This window comes from Neolamprologus multifasciatus, chromosome 19 (genome assembly GCF_963576455.1).
Source record: "Neolamprologus multifasciatus chromosome 19, fNeoMul1.2, whole genome shotgun sequence".
In the NCBI taxonomy this organism is placed as follows: domain Eukaryota; kingdom Metazoa; phylum Chordata; class Actinopteri; order Cichliformes; family Cichlidae; genus Neolamprologus; species Neolamprologus multifasciatus.
In genome coordinates, this window is record NC_140457.1 from 14,944,141 (window position 1) to 14,966,071 (window position 21,931).

General features: G+C 38.2%; 1 protein-coding gene across 1 annotated transcript in view; it reads right to left on the reverse strand.

Annotated features, from left to right (window-relative positions):
* Positions 1-15,702: 15,702 nt before the first annotated feature.
* LOC146496232 (uncharacterized protein C14orf132) overlaps positions 15,703-21,931 on the reverse strand; it is a 32,340-nt gene continuing 26,111 nt past the window's right edge. The window contains exon 2 of the mRNA XM_085143343.1: positions 15,703-18,222. Within this exon, the coding sequence (XP_084999469.1) occupies positions 17,986-18,222 (237 nt within the window). The 3' untranslated portion in view covers positions 15,703-17,985. The remainder of the gene's footprint in view (positions 18,223-21,931) is intronic.

A 21,931-nucleotide genomic window follows, 5' to 3' on the forward strand; every position in this document is an offset into this window, starting at 1 on the left:
AGGGTGATGTCCATACTAATCTTCTAATCTCTAAACAGTCTCTCTTATCTTTCATACTAATAAGATTTTCTGTAAACGAAAAAGGCTCGTGTCTATGTGACATATTACTAAAAAGCACCAAAATGGACTAAACAGCTCTCCCATTAAGCAAGCACTTATCTGTGGACTGAGATTTTCATATGACCTGCAGATAACATATGGGTGCACATCATGGCAATTAGAGATATGTAATAAGATTTTAGCTAAACACAGAATACTAGACCGAAGGCCATCTTCAAGTTATCACTGATTCGAAGAGACAAATGGCTTAAAAGCTGTGTGGAAACAAAGCTCGTGTGTCTTGGTCATGCTCTTAATGCGCAACGGATGCATGATCACAAGGAAGTTAGTGAATAGACTGGTATTCTATAATCACACGTTTCACTTCCCCACATCATGTCAGTCATAGGGCTGATACAGGCAAACTGTTGGACTATTCTGTTTTGTTTTGAGAGAACTGTTATTGTTATATAGGTATGTAATTAGATTGGTGAAGAGTGACCTCAGTTTGATCCCTGGCAGGTGGGATCCCTGCAGGCAGAGTAACACAGTTAACATTCATTTGTAGGCAGATTCCCAGATGCTGTCTGGTTTTCCTCCAAGATGTGTCAGTGTTGCAGTAAATAGGTTGCTTCCTTCTTTCTTCAATCACCATTTCCTCATTTCTAAAAATATTATTAAATTTCAGATATCTTATTTGATGCCTTTTTATGCACTTGCATGATGCATTTCTGTGTCTACTAAAGAGGGTATAGGCTCCACTGACACAAAAGAACAAAAGGGCTTAGCTCACACATTTGTTGCAAATAATGCATACCCCAATTATCCGAATTTGGGTTGTAATATTTACTTAAGAATAGAATCTGGGCCCTTATGAACAGAGTTTCCATGTTTGAATAAAAGTGGGTTTTTTTAAGTCTTAAACTCACAGCCCTGCAATGTAAATAGCATTTGATGTAAATCTAAATTCTGCTCTGTTGCCTCTAAAGTATGGGCTTAATATAAAAGGAGCAGTTAAAAAAAAAAAAAAAAAGCAAGTGAGGTTTCCTGCTGTAGAGAGAGGGAAACTAAGTGATGGAAATATTGCTACAACTTTGTTTGTGAGATCTAAAGTTACAGAGACTTCCCATTATTGTTAGTGGAGGTGAAAGTAATTGCACACATTGCAAAGTTGTGTCTTGCTTCCTGAAAAATCTCCAAAACAGACTTTGTTTATAGAGTTGTATTTTAGAAGATGAATTGCACCGCTTCTATTTTCATCTAGAAATAGCTCATGCCATGCTTTCAATGGTTATCTCAATGACTCTGTAACAATAGTAAAGCGCTGCCAATGAAAATACTGATGTAACCGTGACTTTTGATGCTCGAAATCTGAAGTAGAGAATGTTGTTGTGGTTTCTTTCCACAGTATATTATGGGATGGTGGAAGGATAAACTGTGAAGTTTGGCTCTGATATCTCTAAGATTCTTGAGATTCTAAACCATTTCTCTACCACTAGTTAAAAGAGGGGTTACTATATTGTGAAATAAATAAGCACTGCAGTCAAACACATCCTGTACAAGTGTTGTTACAAGCAATTTTAATAATTAGATAAATATAAGGGCAATGCAAATCAGTTAATAAAATAAAAACATCCACTTGTCCAGCTCTCTTCTATTACATAGAAAGGTGCCACCATATACTATACTCCCAAGTGGGCACACTGGCTGCCTCCAGGAAGCCATATAATTAACTACAAAAGAGGTAAAACACTAGTGGATAATGATCAGTGCTTGAATGTAATTAGAAAAATAAAATAAAATAATTACAGTCGCATATAACAAGTATTAAAAAGGAGCTTTGTCTTATACACATGCATATGTGCTTATTAAGTTCAGATATTCTAATCAACAGTGATCAGGCAGCTACAGGTTTATGAGTCCTGAAAAGGTTTTCCCTGTACAAGAAAAATTAAACAATAAATCAGCCGGTTCTTCATTAACGCTAAATTTCGTGCTGCACTTCTGTGGAAACATCCAGCCCCAAGTTATCAGTTAATCAACAATGGTAACTCATCGAGCCTGAAAGAGACACTTCTGTTTAGCTTTGCTACAACACACCTGCGCCGACTACAGCAAGTGCAAAAGCACTCAGGAAGTGACAAAACCTCAGAATATAGCTCATAAATGGTACATTTACTGCACATATAGACCTTGGAGTGCTGTGGTGAATCAGCCTTCTCTACTGACAGCGGGGGCCTTGTACCTCATGCAAAGCATCTTCCACTAACGCACCCACTATTCCCAGTAACGTGAAATCTCCTAAGGACCTAAGAAATCCCATGCTTTTAAATAGCACAACATAAAATAAAGTCTATTAACTTTAACAGCCTTTAAGAAAAAAAAAAACCTGTATAGAAATAAACCCAATGAATTGTCTCCCCCAGTTTATTAACTGAAGTTTTATAGACTTGCAAACTTAAAGGTCCTTGAGTAACAGGCTACATTGCTGTCTGCTGTTGTTAGTTATGTCTCAGTGTGTGCAGTGAAGTACATAACGAATGTCTGGACGAGGGGGCGGCGACGCTCACGCTACTCCTCGAAAATACTCAGCTCATTTCCTGTCTCCTTCTGCCTGTCTCAAAAGAAATTTTTCCAGGCCATGAGCTCCATTACTCAGTGTCCCAACCCCATCTCCTCTTCCATAACTCCACACAGATTCGAGACAACAGGGAGCAGCTCCGGGTATTTATCGTTTTCACAGCTGCCTCGTACACTCTGGGCTTTTGCCATGAGAGCGAGTAAGCGCTTACAAAAAGTGGAAGGAGTGGCCACAGGCCTGTCTGAAACCACTAATGCAACTTTGATGAGCACTAAACCTTGGAACACAAACCCATTTCTTCAAACATCAAAAATTCAACCAGTGCTGCTCAAATGTTCCTGGCAGATAATATACAAACCACAGAACAATGCTGTTTATACTGCTGGAAATCCACAACTTGTGAAATAAGTTGGTCACACATGTCCCTGTTACATTTAATATTTTGATTTAATAAAGGCATTGCAAAATGTTGAAATCAATAAAAAAAAAACAATCACAAACCAACCATCACAATTATTTTGCAAGACCTTGAGTCAGCAGTAAGTGGGCAGCCACAGTCTGAATGTCTGCCGTCTGAAATTTACTTCTGTTTTCAGCTCATGGTTTGATTGTTTGAAAAAAAAAAACCATTAAGAAGATTTAAACATTTAAAATCCAGGAAATCTACCATTTATGGTACTTCAAATGTGTTTGCGTCAACTGACTATGGCGAAAGTTTGCATGCCGGGCTGTGTATGATCATAGTTTACAGAAAAAGAGAATGAGAAGTAAACTGTGGTAGAAAATCACTTCATTAGGGAAAATATTTAATCTTCCAGTGACTTACAAAGTACGTAATCGTAGCTATAACTCATGGTTAAGATTTGAGCAAACAGACTTTTGGAGTTCCCGTCTGTGCTATTCTCGGCGCTAGCTATGTTGCTGCCAGACCACCTTAGCCAGTTATTTAGACTTACGTTTGATTTTTGAACAGTTATTTTTAACAGCTATCTTTGAACAGACCACAGTGCAAATTATGAGAAAAGGCTAGTTTTCTGTTGCACTCAGGCTTCTGCAGCATACAAACACGCTGTTTCATTTTTTTCATGTTTTTCAATTTCCTGTAAAAGAATGTCTGAAGACTAAAATGCAATAACTCAAACATGCTCGTCTTATTTTGATAGTTCAAGCCTCAAAACAGACATGCCTATCATCTGGCCTTGTTTTGAAATAAAAACAAACAAACAAACAAACAAACACTGGTGTCACTTTTTAGACTTCTGCTCCCTACAGGCTCTCCACACTTACTTGCTTTGTGGCTCTTGAATGTCACCTGGCGTTCTCCTTTGCACATCTGCAAGAGGACTCTGTCACTTAAACATAAACATGTTTTTTTTGGCGCATCGGGTGAAACATGAGTCATCATAAGGTGCTCATAACAGGATATGGGAGTGTTTCTTATTTGCTGACAGTCTGAAAGACTTAAAGGTCAATATTAGCTTTAGAAAAACTAAATAGTGGTGATACTTAGAAAAGAAATCACAACTATGCATTGCTATTGTGTGTTCTTACCGGTCAAAATGTTCCTCTATTTAAAAGAAAAAAAAAGCTTTCAGAGCTTTTAAAAATGCAAAAAGCACCTTTTGTTTATGTTTACTTTGTTTGTAAAGAGTTTAGTACTGGAAACCTGTGATAAAACTAGGAAAGCTACATTGTAAAAGTGTAGACAAGATTCTTCAAGTATTAGAAGACTTTGTGACATGATCCTTCCTTGGCTGCTCCCCAAGCTGCTTCTATTTGAAGGGTGTGACCCTGGCTTCTACAGGGGTGGGCCTCACAACATAAAGTACACACTGCACTTTGAGGAGAAGCCTGGATCTTGAGAAATGAAGAGGGAAAATCTCACTTTAGGCAACAGGGATGAAAATAACATATACTTTATATAGCTATGCTGTACTTACACAGTAATCTTAATGTATAATTAATCTAAAAAAAAAGATTTTAGAATCACAAACATTAACTGAAGACTGTACTTTGAGGAGAAGCCTGGATCTTGAGAAATGAACAGGGGGGAATCTCACTTTAGACTTTTTTCATGCAAAAATGTTTAATTTAGTGTCAAACTTAAGTCTCAGTATATGGGTATACTAATAATAATAATATTAATATAATTATAAGAATATTCTACTTACCCTCTTTGAAAGTTTAAACATCATTCTTGTGTTTGTTACACTTTGTCATATTCATATTTGAACTGCAGAAAACCAAAGGGAATTTATTGGAAACACTTGTTACTCTGACTCTTTTGTATACAGGATGTAATGTGTCTACTTCAAATCTTCATTTTCCTGGATACCAGCGTTTGAAAAAAATAAATAGGGAGCCATCTGCTGGGCAAAGTATGTAGTGTTCAGTGCCTTGACAAAATGAACAAATGAATTCCTAAAACTAAACAAATTTGGTGCACATGCATGAAAATAATTCACATAATATCGACGTGATTGTTGTCAGATGTGACATTAACTCTTCCTTGACCAGTTACAGAAAGAAGAGGTGCTTTTTAAAAATATAATTATGTAAAAGAAAAAAGTAACAAAATAAAAGTACTGTGTAAGTAAAGGCTGTGCAGGAAATATTTTACACAAAAAAAGACTAGATTTTTTTTATTTTTTACACTTAGTGTTAACCTCTTAAGCCCCAAGCCTACCCGATCTCCTGCTTTTTGCCCCCGTATCAGGGGGCGTTGGGGCTTAAGAGGTTAAAGATAAAAGTGCTCACTATGATATCTAAGCTATTTCATAATTCTGTATATTAGATAACAATTATAAATAATTAATGATTGCATTACTGAGTATTTGTTGCAAATACACAAGCTTTATTTGTAATGGCACTTTCCACTGATTGGAAGTTTACTCTAAGAAAACTTGTCATTAAACCACTATCACTGAAACGACCTTACAGGTGTCATGAATCATAACTGTGATGACACATGTAGGAATTGCTACACAGAGAAAACAGTGTCCCGGGGTCACTTGTCAGTTTCAGCGTGAGCTTGAGATGACAGATATCAGCATCGATCAATTTCCAAACACGCGTCAGAAATTCATCACAACTCAGAGAAATGGACATCCAGTGTTAATCCTTTTCCTTCCTTTACTTTGGCCCTTTTTGTTTCTCATCACAGTCATCTTGTCATTTTCGGTCAGCCTGCCCATCTGTCTCTCTATGTGTCTCACTCTCCTTTTAATGGATCCTGCATTAGCCCCTGGAGTGTTTTCAACTTTTATTTTGGCCAGCAACCATGTCAGTGAGACTCAACTGTGTCTGCCAATGGATACATCAGGCGACGGGAGTAAAACATGTCAGTCTCCATGGTGACAGGCCTTATGTTCTGCAGGCTGATACTCGCTCACGATGGTGTAGTGACAGAGCACAGAAATCTGACACTTACATTTAATCTCAATTAAGTTATATTCTGTATTTTGTTGGTTTTATTGTGTCACTTTGCTTCCAGTTTATCCATTTGCTTTCTGCTTCCACTTGGGCTTGTTTTGTTTGCTGTTAGTTTTCAGGATTCATGTCTGTGTCTCTTTCCTTCCATTAATTTAGGTATATCATAAATCTCACCTATGTTTGACTGTCTCCACCACCACACACACACACACACACACATACACACACACACACACCAGTGATTTTGTTATATGTATACCTCATTTAGACATGTAAATTTGGACAAAACCTGCTGAAGTTCAAACTGAGCATCAGAGTGGGGAGGAAAGTTTATCTAAGTAACTTTGAACATACTGGTCTGAGTATTTCAGAAACTGCTGATCTTCTGGGATTTTCATGCACAGTCATCTCCGGGGTTTACAAACGAAAAAATATCGAGCAAGCAGCAGCTCTCTGGGTGAAAATGGTTTGTTGATGAGGTCAGAGGTCAGAAGGAATGGCCATATTGCTTTGAGCTGAAAGGAAAGCAACAGTTTCTTGAGTAACCACTTCTTGCAACCAAGGTATGCAGAGGAGTATCTCTAAACACATCAAACCTTGAAGCAACAGCTGGAGACTACACCAATGATACAGTTAAAGTAAGGATACAGTTTGCACATCTGACAATAGAAAATTGCAAAAAACATTGCCTGGTCCCATGAGTCTCAGTTTCTGCTACAACATTTAGATGGTAGAGTCATAATTTAGGTAGAGCAACACAAACGCATCATCAATCCTGCCTTGTAACAGTAAAGGCTGGTAGAGGTGATGTTGTAATGGTGTGGGGGATATTTTCTTGGCAGACTTTGAATCTCTTATCAACTGAGCAAACCATTCTGACCAGCTTGGAAAGAAAGCTGGACTTTGAGTTTTATGAAGTTTTTCGTGAAACTCAAAGAAATCCAGTTGCTTTCTATTCCAAGCTCCTCAGAGTACCATGGCCTGAATGACTGAGAACCTACACAGACATATCTACTTGAGTAATGTTGCTGACTATGTCCATCTCTTTATGACCCCAGTGCACCCATTTTATGATGGCTGCTTCCAGCACAATGATGATTCGTGTCAAAAATATTTCTCATACATATCAGTGATTTCACTGTACTCAAATGGCGTACACAGTCACAAGATCCCAGTCCAAGACCTTTGGGAAATGGTGTAATGGGACAACACATTTGCTGCAACTTTGTGATGGCAATATGGACCAACAAAGCAAAAAGGGGGTCCAACCCCCCTGTCTATAAACATGACTATGCGTAAAAGATGTAAGTGAATGCAAATCTCATTGCATATACTACTGTGGTTGACACATGAAGCCTGAATTCATACATTCATACACTAAGGGGATCCAGTTTTTTGGTTTCACTGGCATGCATTGGGTCTATTTTTATGTACCTTGGACGTTTTACTCACCTAGAATGATTTAAAATGTATTGAAAAGTGAGACAATCAGTTGCAATGTACCAAGGTGATTCTGATACACAGAAAGCAGACTTAAAAAATGTGCTAATCCATAGGTGTCAAACTCTGGCCCGCGGGCCAAATTTGGCCCGCAGCCTAATTACATTTGGCCCGCGAAGCCATACCAAATTACTATTAGAGCTGGCCTACTGGTATTATATAGCTAATATATATATTGTTTAGTATTAAGCTTTGCTTGTTCCATATTCAGTTTTTCAGCAAAATGTGTTTGAGTCCATAAGAAGAGATTCATTCTTATATCTGGAGGAAGATTTTTTTTTTTTCAATAAATATTAATGTTAGCCCACGACTTTGTTCCAGTTTTGAAATTTGGCCCACTGTGTATTTGAGTTTGACACCCCTGTGCTAATCTATAATGTCTAAAAAGCACTTTAAGCTTGCCTTGATGCATGCCGATCATCACTTTAAGGTCAGCTGGTTTTGAAAATGTCAATAAATTCAAAGCGTCTTCAAGTGCACCTGCTAAAACTATCAAAGACTGTGATTAAACCATCCCTCATGGGGAGGAGAAAAAGAAGACCAAGGATTAGCTCTGCTGTAAAGGATAGTTTCATTAGAGTTATGGATAAGTTCATTAGAGTTCCTGGCCTCAGACATTGGCAATCGATGGTACCTCAGATTAGAGCTCGAAGCATTTAAGTGGCAGACATCTTGAGTTTTTGTGAGACACAAAAGAAAATAGTCTGCATCTGTGTTTCCATTATTTACCACAGTTGGGAAGGTATAATGAAGTGGGAGCTTTCGCACCTTTCTGTGACACGTAAATGCAAAATATGAACGTGGGACTGGTGTGGTTCAACAATGAACCAACAATGAACCAAATACATCACACACACACACACACACACACACACACTTAGTATAGACACTATGATAGTTCCAGATATGTCTGGTAGGAGGTTTACTTTAAGCAAGCAACATTATTTTATAACACTATCCAACACGCTGTGTTTTAGTACAGCCTCACTACATTTTCTACCACCAAGAACTACAAGGGGTATTGTAGGCTGTGTTAATACTGCATGTGTCTGTTCTCTGTCAACTTTCCTCAAAAAAATGAAAGTGGTGCTAAAACATAATAACAGTAATAAGCTTAATATGTCAAAGAGATTTGACTCAGGGCACAGGTGGGCAGGCCCGCATTAATCTTGTTCAAAGGGCAACTCCCTCATAAATCCTCGTCTCTTTCGAATGATGTTTTCTGTGAGACCAATGGCAGGCAGAGACGGATATTTCTCTTTCTATCTGTCCTCCTGTGTCATAGAACAGTGGGTGAGAGAGGCAGAGACCCAGCTATCCACTCAATAGCAATGTTAAATCAAAAGAAAAGGGCTTCTGCCTTTTGGGTGACTGGTGATGCCGAGCTCCCATCATGGAGTAGCAGTAATGAAGCATTTTCACTGAGGCTGTGGCAGCGTCAGGGGGTGGTGGAGCCCCCAGGATTGCATTAAGACTCTCTGTTCCCTGTCACACTTGGAACACTATTTACCATCCCAAGTGACTCGAGGTGGAAAAGGAAAGCTTAATGCAGAAGTGGATTATTATTTTTTTCTACTTCTGTGTCTTAACAAACAGCAGGAACACTAAATGACTCAGTGAGAGAGCTTTCAATTATGACTATGACTTGATGTTAAATTACCAAAAGGAATTTTATTGATGGTGCACATCATCAGTTATCTACAATGTGTCAATTTTTGCAGGGTTGTTAACACTATTCCATTAAGAGCGATTCTGCTTACAGGGCTTATCATCTTGTTTAATCAAGCTGCACTGTGCGCTCCTCATCAGAGGATATTAGCTGGATTGATAACCATCTGTAATGAACAGCATCATTAGAGTGCATGTTTGTGGGGTGTTTGTGTGTGAGAAACAAGTAACAACCTTCAGAACTGAAAAAATAAAGCCAAGTACTAAAAACTGCAGTTCTTCAAAAAGCCACTTAACGATGGGTCCAAAGGCAAATCCCACAGTTTCCATGTTTAAGAACAAATTTTACAACAGAAATAGCTTAAAACTTGGCGATTTGACGGTCTCAAAGATTGGTTGTTTTTTAGTTTTGGTTCTCATTTTGATTTTGATATTTTTGTTGTCCCAGTTTTTTCTTTTGTTTCATTTGTCTTGTTTGTTATCTAAATGTTTTTTGCTTTCATCTCCCTCCTTTATCTTGGTAAATACCTATCTTAATGTGCCTCTTGTGCTTTTACTTTATGTTCCTCTGATTGTTTTCACTTGCTCTTAATTGTTTCCTGCTGTGCTCTGCCCTCATCTGTGTCCTGTTCTGTAATTAGTGTTTCCATAGTTGTCATGTGGCTGTGTGAGGCAGACAGGTTTAGGGCCCAAAATGCACGACTCTCGAGCAGGACTAAACCCACAAACAGCTTTATTGCAGTATTTAAAGATTTACATAACTAAGCTAGTAAGGCACTAGGACTCTAAACTGGGGAAATACGACACAAGGAATGAGGGAGATCACTACTGTCCTCTACTGACAGAAGGAGGCTCAGACAATATACACAAGAGGGAATCAGGGCAGAGAGGAAACACCTTGGGAACACAGCTGGATATAATCTAACTGACGAGACAAGGGAACCAAAACTGAACAGGATGCACACAGAACAAGTGACTATCAGATTAAAACAGAAAGTACATTAAACACTCTGTAATACTGACTAAATACAGAGAGAGGGGGAGAGACCAGATAGACACACAGAGACACAATGGGGGAAAATAAACATGGAGACAAGACTGACTTCACAGGGGGACACATATAACTAACACAGGAAACTAGACACAAGAGGATGGGGAACAGAGAGGAAGGAATGATAACAGAAACCTGAAGGCTAGATATCAAACTAAGAACTGGGGATACAAACAGCAGAGTGAATACAAAGATGAAACCCTAACAAACTGGAACATAATAACTTCATAAACCCAAAGTCAGTCATTAGTCCTACTCAAAACATTTGGTCAAAACTCAGAACCATGACAATAGTTCTGTTTTCCAGTTTGTTCTGCCAGTTTGATGCTGCCACATTGGTCGTTTTAGATTACCTTAGTCTGTCAATTTGTTACTACTCTGGGCTTTTTTGTTGCTATGCCTTACACTTGACTTTTCTGTCTGAAACTTGACAAGGACCAATAAGGAAGAATCTGTCTGCACAAGCCCATAGCCCGTTCAGTCTGCGTGTTACCAATCAAATTTGAAATGATATTTTACTTTGGGCAATATTTAAATTTTCTTTCTCAAAATAACAAAAAAAGAAGTTAAATAAATAAATGTTGACAATAAAGAATTAAATTCAATGGGAAGAATGTAAATTATTGACTTAAAAACTGTAGGCTGAAGCTTAAGACACTGCATATTTTAAATAAAAGATTTTTCTGACTAGATGTCATCAAAACAAACATGCTCAACTAAATTGTAACATTTTAAGACGTGTAGTTTATTGAATATTCACTTTGTTGGTTTATAATAATCCATTCCATTTATAATTCTTAGACCTTTTGTGTGTAGCATATACAGTGGATTAGTGTTGGTGTTGCATAAGTTGAACCATACTTCCACAGAGTAGATCACATATGGAACCGAGCTTGCTATATGGAAGCTATGAAATATATGAAACATGAAATCACACAATGCCAGTACATTAGATCTCTGTAATATCTCAAAATGATGACGGCTGTCATTCATTTACTTGCATAGCCACTGGATAGGGCATAAAATATTATCCTAAATATCCTATTCAAGACATAAATCATTCTCATGCTAGAGTCAATTACAGATGATGCAAAAACAGCATAACTCATGTCATGCTCTGATACTTGCACCATATTAGTGTCTCTTTTCATCAGAGCTAAACAAATACAGTGTGATATGGAGCGAAAGCAGGCTGGTGATCTGATAGAAAGAGGCACTTTTTTTTCCTGTTTTGAAAGTGACTGCAAGTTGAAACGTGTGAGCAAAATCCCAGTATCGATTCCAGTAACACCCTAATCTCAAGTCAGAAAACCCATTAACATGAACCTCCGGCAAACCAATGCATCTCCATTAGGCTCCTTCTATTGTGGTGTGCCACAACAAATTCATTCATTTGAACTCCCTACTGCACAGCCAAGCCCATGACTCAAGACATGGTGCTGACAACATCACTGTAACCAACAGACACTTTTTTTCAATCTGGGGAGTAAAACCTCATTATGTTTCCAAATGATTAAGCCTGTGGACAGGTGATGGAGTGGAACAGAAATACTACTGTATGCTATATCATAGCAGTAGCAGAAAATAATACCCTGAAAATAAATCAAATCTAATCAAAACAAAATACGTAATGCACAAACAGTTTTCTTGCCAAACATGAGCAACAGTGTAAAGTATTAGTTTGCATGATGCTAACCAACTAACAAGCACGGTGTACTTACTATTTGAGAATGTATATGAATGAATGTTTCGAGCCTTGGGGCTCCCGTGTTTTTCAGGATTCTTCGGTGTATGAGCTACAGTTATGCATGTATGAGAACACTGGGGGCAGTGAGTGGAGTATTCAGGTTTGTAGTGCTAAATGTTGCTCGCAGGACTACATAAGCCCTGAAGGAAAAACAAGATTCAGTCAGTCAGTGGCACTGCCAACTTTTATACTATGAAGTAGAGCGAGTGGCAGCATACACCAGTGCAAATGGCCTGTGTTTGTATAGCACTTTTCTAGTCCCTAAGGACCCCAAAGCGCTTTACATATACAGACATCCACCCATTCACACACTGGTGATGGTAAGCTGCATTGTAGCCACAGCCACCCTGGGGTGCACTGACAGAGGCGAGGCTGCCGGCTGGCGCCACCGGGCCCTCTGACCACCACCAGTGGCAGTAGGTAAGGACACAAGGACCGAGACTGTCCAGGGCTCGAACCGGCAACCTTCCGATTACAAGGCGAACTCCCAACTCTTGAGCCACAATCGCCCCAGTGCAGACCTGGAATAAATCAAAACAGTCGATCAATAAAATAATTAAAGCATTTTGGGTTTTTTCTGTTGTTTTTTTACACAGTATATAAATACAGGGTGGGCCATTTATATGGATGCACCGTAATAACATGGGACTGGTTGGTGATATTAAAGTCCTGTTTGTGGCACATTAGTATATGTGAGGGGGCAAACTCCTCAAGATGGGTGGTGACCATGGTGGTCATTTAGAAGTCGGCCTTCTTGGATACAACTTTTGTTTTTTCAATAGGAAGAGGGCCATGTGACACATCAAACTTATTGGTAATGTCACAAGAAAAACAATGGTGTGCTTGGTTTCAACGTAACTTTCCCATGTTATTACGGTGTATCCATATAAATGGCCCACCCTGTAGACTATAATTATTTAGTAGTTCTGGCACAATCTCACCTAGATGAATATGAATATGGTCAGACCTTAATCTGGTTACATAGGATCCTTATAACTGTTATGCAATTGTGCATCTTCTTAAAACACAGATGTATTTGATTGCCTGTAACAAACCTGATCTCCTTCAAACGCCCACATACATACAAACACTAGCACGCTCTGCCAGGTATCTTGCCTTGCCTCTGCTCTTGGAGTTGCAATGCTTTCTCACACATAACAATTTGCTGTTATGAGGTTTTTATAAGACCACAGATGATAACGTTTCCTCTTTGTTGAGAAAGGTAAAATGTTCTGATACAATGTATCATTTTAAATGAAGGAAAATTTCCAAATTTGCAGATGTTTTTACATTTCTCTAACTATGCATTAAATGTGATTTATGGAAATGCCCAGTAACTTTTCTTTAAGAAGAAAAAAAGTACTATAGTGGCAGAAAGCTGCAGACATTGTCTTTGTTTATATTTGGTATTTAATTACTATTACAGTGTACTGTGTGTCCCCATGTGTCTCTAAAGTGACAGTTTGATAAGATGTGTCTAAGCAGCTTGGCATACATTAGCATATCCAGCAACTCGTCACCAACCTTTCACTCTCACCTGGATGCGATTCAAGCTGAAGCGTTACATCCTGTGAGACTCTGGGCCAACAGTGGAGGAGTGAGACAGCCTCTCCCCACATACTACTTCACAACATTTTTTTTTTTTCAGCTAGGTTGAAATAAACATTTATTATTCACAGGCAAAGTCAGTGTCATTTCACTTTCTCCGTATGAGAGCTGAAGTCTCAACTAATGTGCATTTCACAAAGCCATCACCTAAAAGTGTAATGATTACCCCACATTAGCATAAATTATCCCAGGCAAGGTCAATAGTTATTTATTTTCTTTGATGGAGTTAAGAATAGAGGACGCCGGCTGCTGTGAAAAGCCTTCTGAGGCAAGTTTGTGATTTGGGGCTTTATAAATAAAACTGGCCTTACTTCCCAGTCAGCGGCTGTTGTGAGACCCTAGGGATTTTTTTTCCCCAACTGAGTCGTTTGATCGGATTTGGAGGATAGAAGGCGCAACGCTGCGGAAGCAATGTGAAGGTTGTTCGAAGATCATGTGCATTCAGTTTTGCTTCCATCTGTATCTCATCTGTTGGTGGGGGATCAAAAATGCTCAAGGCAAATCTGAAAGGAGCTGATCCACATATTACCAAGTCTGGCTGGCATTTCAACTGGGAAAGGACTTACTCAGTTCTTAGGATGAGGTAAAGATCACTGCATTTACATGAAATTATGAATGTGATCCCTCAGTGCTTTTGACATCAGGATGGCTGTTTGTTTGTTTTAATCTCAAACCTCTGCAAATAAATTATTCTAGGATTAAAAAATGTTCTAAAAAACACCTTTTGGTTCTAAAGTTTTACATATCAAACATAATTGTAGAAGTTCTTACTTCTACTTTAAAATAAGGAAAATACAACCTCAGATAAACAACATATTACACAATGTTATTTAACAAAAACTGAACCAACGTGCAGAAAAAAAGTACAACCTTACTACTTCCTTATGAGACGAGGATACGTATCAGCTAAATCCATCAGCCATCATGCTACAGGACTTTGGTAAAAAGCAAAGGAGCAGATCTACAACAGAATGGCTGAGAAAGAAAAGAATCAAAGCGTTGGAATGGCCCAGTCAACGTCCAGCCGTTAACCTGACTGAAGTGAAGCAACATTACAAAGAAGAGTGGGCCGCAATTCCTCCACATCAAATAGAGACACTGATAAAATCAGAAAACAATTACTTCAAGTTATTGCTGCTAAAGGTGATTCTACAAGCTGGGTCATGGGATGTGCTTACTTTTCTGCATTTAGGCTTAGTTTGTTAATGTTTCACTCATCTGATGTTAAATTGTACTAATTTCAAAAGGGTGAGATGACCAGATGTTTTTATTTTATTCCTGATACATAAAACCTTTAAAATAAAAAGGTACTTTTTCCACACGACTGTACATTAGTTAAGTCACTTAACTATTAATCGAGCTAAAGTGACTCTTCTCTATAAAAAAAAATCACATTGTTTTAGTTTTGTCTATTTGTTTGATGTCTATTCATGATAGCAACCATGTCTATACATCTCAAAATACATCTAGGTCAAAGGTTTCTTATCTATCTGTTGTTGCATTGATTTGCTGAAAATACAACGATATCTCTGTTACTTATTTAGCAGGATACAGATGCACTTTCTACACCCATTCATGTTTTTTAAAGTGCTTGCTTTTTGCAGCCTTCCTGTTTGTTCAGCAAAACAAGTATGAGATCAGAGAGTCAGAGTAGCTAAGTACTGCAGAGAACAAAATCCAGGTAATTTTTAAACAAGTGGTGCTTGTGTCAAAATGACAGATGGCGTGATTTGAGCTTAGAATCACTCTCACCTGATGGCTAAGCAGCAAACAGCACTGATGTCTGCCAGAGAACTGGCTTCACTGAGAACAAAAGATGAAACTGAAACAAATTCTTGTTTCTGCAATCGGCGTACAAAGCCACATATTTTGCATTTTAATCCATCTTTGTGACATTTCAGTAAATGTAAGTGTGTGCTTCTTAAGTCAATACAGAAAGCCAATTTTGTAATTAGTACATAAATTTTAATAGTAGCATATGTCTTTACAAAAGGAGCATTGTGTATGTGGTTTACAACATTTCTAAATATTTCTACATCAACACTTTATTAAAAATAACAGCCTTGAAAAGTCCTCTTATAGTAATTGAGTGTCTAAATTTTACTTTACATAATACAATACATACAGTAAGCCAGTTTTTTCTTTCTAGTGTATGAACATTTGAACAGTTATGGTGTTTACAAGACTGGATTATATACTAGTAATGTCTACATCCCAGGAAAACATGACTTACTTGTATGAGCAAAGAGCTATCAACCCTCTAAGGCCTTGATTATACTTTCGATGTGGGTCCACTTGGGTCCAAATTATGTCAAATTTTTCAGCAGACAGTGAGGTTGAGGATTCATGTGGCTATCCACATGCCTGCCATGTTTTGTGACCCACACAGACTAATTTGGAGACTTTACATTACAATACACCAACTACGCACGCGCCCCAGGCGGCAAACTTCAGATAAGTATAACAAGAATGACTATTCGGCTGTACTGTCTCCAGCTGTCTGTGTTCATATCCACAAAGGAGTATAATCAAGGCTTATGGAAAACAGTCAGTTTATTATACTAAAAAAATAGAACAGTTGACAGATAAAACAACTTGCCGACTTTAGTAGGCTCATATTTGTATAATTTTCCATTGTAGCTTATAAGGGACATTTAACCAAAGCACAAACATCAATTAGCAGATCAAAGCCTACTAGCTACATTTTCAGTGTAAGTGCAGTGCATCGTATGGTATGTTTCATGTGAAAACCAATTTTTATCTTTGGGTCTTAAGGTAAAGTTACTGTAACCCCTTTAGGACAAGAACTACTTGCCACTGAAAAGCTGGCACTACCATCCACACTAACACAGAACAAATGACCTCCAGTAGTGAAAACTTTAAACTATATATGAGATTTCATACATAGCTGAACATATTTATAACAAGGTTTACCACAATTCTGCTTAGTATTACATCATTTCGGGATACATACATTTACTGTTTTTACAGTACAACTGTAATATCAGAAACTTCCACCTTCTGCTGCTGGGTGATGAAATACATAACTTATAGGTGAAAAAGCAACTATGGAAAAAGTTGAGCAGTGGAAAAAAGCTGTGTATGTTTAATTTGATTTGTGCTTCTAATTACATTTTGTTCACATCTATCTAGTCCTATCTAAGCAGACTATGACAATATGATTAGATTTTGTAATAGCCACTTTTACTGAAGGAATTTGACATTAAGGGCATGACGACAACAAGTCATTACTCCTAACTCACTATTATGAGAATCTGGTCAGCTCACTAACCAGATGCTTTTCTCACACATAAAGCATAATATGGGATGGTCAGGTTCAGATGCATTTTCACAAATGGAAATACCCGGTTTATTTTGGGTAAGGAGAGTTATCAGGATAGAGCATGCAAAAAGCAGACAAATCATGCCCACTCACTCGCTGTGAATTCACAGGTCAGTTAGCTCCTCTATTCTCAGAGGTGCTATACATCAAGCTCTTGTGAGAGTGTACTGGGGAACTGGCTGGTTTTGATCTGACTCTGCTGGATATCTGCACTTGCACTTCCATGGGGTAATGTCTAGAAAAATTACTTTTGTGTAATTGACATGCCACTGCTGTAACAGTCAATTTAAGTGTCTTTAATGAATGCAGTTTCCTGTTCTCTTTCACCTTAGAAAGACACCAAATACACTAATGATCATTATAACCATATGTTCCGTTTCATCAGCATATAGGAGAATCTCAGTGCTGCTTATCTTGCAGATATGTTAACACTTTCTAAATATTTTAACAAGCACCATCTCTGTTCAGTGGCATAATTAAGCTGCTTTGTCCTAAATTGCTTAGCAACTATCTGGTGGTTGTTTCAGATGGCCCAGTTCAACCTGAATCTTAAACCCCATTTAATCTCCATCCTACCTCCTACATAATAAGTGAGTGTCGTATGAGCAGAAACACGAAAACAAACTTAAGCTAAAAAAAAAATCCTTTTGATTAATGGTTGAGAGCAAAGATTTCTTTCTGTTTTTAACTAAAGAGTTGCTGTGCACATAACCTTATTCTCAAGTTCTCAAGCTGTAGCATTCAAAAGTGCTTGTTGTTGATAAATGCTGCCAAATTTCAGTCTTTCCCCTCAACGAAGAAGTATAGCAGTGTATATGTCACTGTCAAGTATCGCTACTTTTACACCCTCAGGTCCGTCCCTCCCCTTCCCTGCCAAAAAGTGTGAGGGATAAAAAGAAAGACAGCGAGAGACACAGAGAGCAAGAGATTGTCTACAAAGCCTCCTTCGGGGTTCCGGAGACTGAGAAAAAGCAGGATGTGTGAGTGTGCGGGTTGTCTTTGTCAGCATGTGTTCATCAGAAAGTGCAGGCATAGACAACGCCCACCACCACAATGTTTCCAATAGTGGCGATGATGGCAATCCAGAGCCAGATGGCATCGCTGGACATGGACTGCGGCTCATCCTGCTGGCCTTGTACCGAGGCGGCTGAGGCAGCGGCATGGACGCTGGCCGAGGAGTTAAAGAGCGAGTGCTCGCCGCTGTAGTCATCATTGGGCGAGGAGTCCATGAAGGCTCCTGTCATTACAGGGATCTAGGAAGGGAAAAGGGAAAGTGAGGAGAGAGTACAAAATAAGTTTTGCACTCAAGGAAGATGCAGAGAAAATTATTTTCGAAAATTTAATTCATAAACCATTTAAAAAGAAGTTTTTCAGACGGATTTTGGTTGTTTATTTGACAACATAAACAATAATCTTTTTTGCTTTTAGGAATAAACTGTTGCTTTTAGTATATCAAGGTATGGACAAAACCTTTTGTGAAAATGTAAATATAAATTAAATGTTGATGTAAAGGTGCAATTACTGGCTTTGAATAATAAAGTTATTTTAAGTGGTCTGTACTGATATATTTTGCCTGTGTTTGTACTGTAAAACACAATATTTTGGTATAAATTCACCAATAGGAATCAGTGTGAAAATTACTTGATTTCATAACAATCATTATTATTTTTATTGTTAACGTTCCTGAAAATCTGTCATTAAAAATTCACCAACACACTAACCTCACAACTTTCGACATGTCTTAGAAGGTCAAGAAAATTAGCCAATCAGAATTGACCATGAATTATCCCTGTCTCCCTTTAGCAGTTGCACAAAATCTGTCTGAAAAATGATGGTAGACAAATATCACGTTAGGGCCTCCTCTTCCAAAGAGTTCGTATTAACTGCACTGACATTATCGCTTCAGACCTTTTACAGAAAGTTAAAACTGTATTTAATTTATTACCGAGCTCCCAGCATTGCCTGTAGTCTCTCATCTAATTCAACTGAATATTAATGTTTTTAAGTGACTTTGTCTTTGATGAAAGAATATAATCTGACATAGACAAAACACAAATCCCCACTTTACTATGAGTGCAGCACATCAAACCTCCAAGACAAATATGCCCTTTCCCTCCAAACCCAGCATGCCAGATTCAATTCAATTCAATTCAATTCAATCTTTATTGGCAGACTTTATGTCCATAAAAACAAGACAGAAACACAACCCCCCCCCCCCCCCAACACAAGGTATAGACCATTAAATATATATAAGTATATAAATAAGTATATAAAACATTTGTAAAAAATATAAAACCATAATATACATAAAACACAATTACTTAAAATAAATCAATAAATACACAAACACTTTAACCAGTGCTTTCTCAGACTGGATGAGTAACGGGAACCACTCACTGTCGGATCTGTAAGTGCTAAAATTATACTGTTTCTCGAACCATCCAGTCGTTCTCTAAAATTGAACATTAACTTTCTTAAAAGTGCTTTAAAAGTCCAAACACCCACAGCTACAAACATCTGGCTGGCACTACCACTTCTAGGTATCCTGCAAAGGATTCTCATTGCATCATTATATGCAACATGCAGCTTCAGCATGCTACATTGTTTGTAGGATGACCACAAGGGGGCAGTATATAGCGGTGTGCAATACGCTTTAAACAAAGCCACTTTAACTGGAAGTGAACAAAAGCTGAATTTGCGTGCAATCGTATTTGCCTGCACATAGAGCTTGCATCGTTGTCTGTACATGTCATCATCATCATTCATTTGCTCAGTAATAAAGTGACCAAGGTATTTCACCTTTTTATGAACTTCAAGAGTTTTTTGTGCCAGTTTAAACAAAGGGAAATTTAGCTGTTTATCCTGCTTGGTTCTACATATCAAAACAGCACTTTTAGCAGCATTGTACTCAATGTCATATTGCACACCATATTCAGTACAGACATTAAGAAGATCCTGTAATCCAGCACTGCTTGGACTAAAAACAACCAGGTCATCTGCATACATAAGATGATTTATCAATGTTTTACCTAATATACACCCAGTGTTACAGGCTCTCAGCTGTATGGACAAATCATCAACATATAAATTAAATAAAATTGGAGACAAAATCCCACCCTGTCTGACACCATTGCTGACACCAAAGGGGGCAGAAATACTGCTTCCCCATTTAACCTGCATGTTCTGATGAGCGTACCAGTAAGAGAGAATCCTCACAATGTATTGAGGAACCCCCCGTGTCTTCAATTTATCAAAAAGTTTTCTGTGGTTTACTCGATCAAAAGCCTTAGAGGCATCAATGAAACACATGAGGACAGATGAATTTTTAGCCCTATACAAACTGACTATTTCCTTGAGTGCATATATGCACATGTCAGTGCCGTGCTTTGGTTTGAAGCCAAACTGATTATCCAGAGAAGAGATGAACACACTAACTCTGTCAAACAAGATTCTTTCTAACACCTTAGATAAAATACTGGCTAGTGCAATTGGCCTGTAATTATCCAAACAGCTCACTTTTGCAGCTTTGTCCTTCATAACTGGTACCAGTAAAATACACAGCATTGAGTCTGGTAATATGCCATGAATCATAAACCCAGTGAAACAGAGTGCTAAAAGAGGAGCTAGCCTTAAACTAGCATGTTTTAAATGTTCTGCAGTGATGTGATCCAAACCAGAAGCTTTATTATCAGACAACCTATGAATGGCTTCATATACTTCATGTGTCCCTACATTTATTGTGTCATTACTCATGTCAAGATTGTCCTCATATGGATCACTTTTTATACAGTTAAACAACGCACTGTAATGCTGTCTCCATAACGCTGCAATGTTATCTGCCCCAGAAACACCTTCAATTTTGTAAGGTAATTGGTTAAAGGTTTCCTAAACAGGCATGGAGTGTCCTTTTAGTTTCAGATACTGCTGGATAAGTTTTTAAAACACAGCATGTGTGTATGCTTGATAAATATGAAAATTAGATTTCAAACATCATTTTTTTCTGAGTCATTTTCAGACAACTGAAAATGACTCATTGCTTAGGAGTCCGAGTCCTATAAATGTTAACACTCTGGCTATAGCAACGTGCATGATTGAGAAATGCATGACAGACCATTATATTGTCTGACTGGAGAACTAACTCTGCAGAGGATGTTGGGGGAAAAAGAGCAAAAAAACAAAACAAAAAAACATTCTAAAAATACCTCGAAGGCATGTTGAGTGCTCGCTTACACAGACGTTCTCTCTTGCTCATTTGCTTACCTTCACTCTCTCTCTCTCCTGAACACGGGCTAATGCACAAAGACGTTATCACACACACACACACACACACACACACGCACACACACTTCTGGTCTTTCCCTCACACAAGGGGAAAACACTGTTTAGAAAGCATTCTGCCGCTCTCCATTCATTGGCCCCTGGTGGTGAATAATGACATGACACATCCTGTAAAGCGCCTGCTGTTCACATGAGCATGATGGGGGTAGACAGGCATGCATGAGGTCCAGCAACCTGTGTTTTCTGCCCTCCATTCTGTCACTGTAAGTGCTGACTCATCCCACTGTGGCATCTCAAATCAACCTTTTCCATTTTAACGTTTCTTTTTATATTAAAAGTTCGCACGAACAACATGTAAATGCAAATCAGAATCAGTGGGAGCCACACTACACAAGGCCGCACCTAAAAATGTCATACTATAGACATAACCATGTCTTTAAAACGAACCTACAATTGCAACACAACTGACAGTAATGACATTTGCATGCACAGTTATCTGTGTGAATTGTCTTTTAAATACTGTCCCACAGGTTTGTTTGCTCACCTTGTACCTTTATAAGCCAACTCCAACCTTTCTCCTCAAAAGGTGACTGATTTGATTATTTCACTCTAATCTCTAGACACTACCTTAATTGTAACCTTATCCTGCATTCAGAGCTCCATCTCCATCTTGCCTAATTTAAC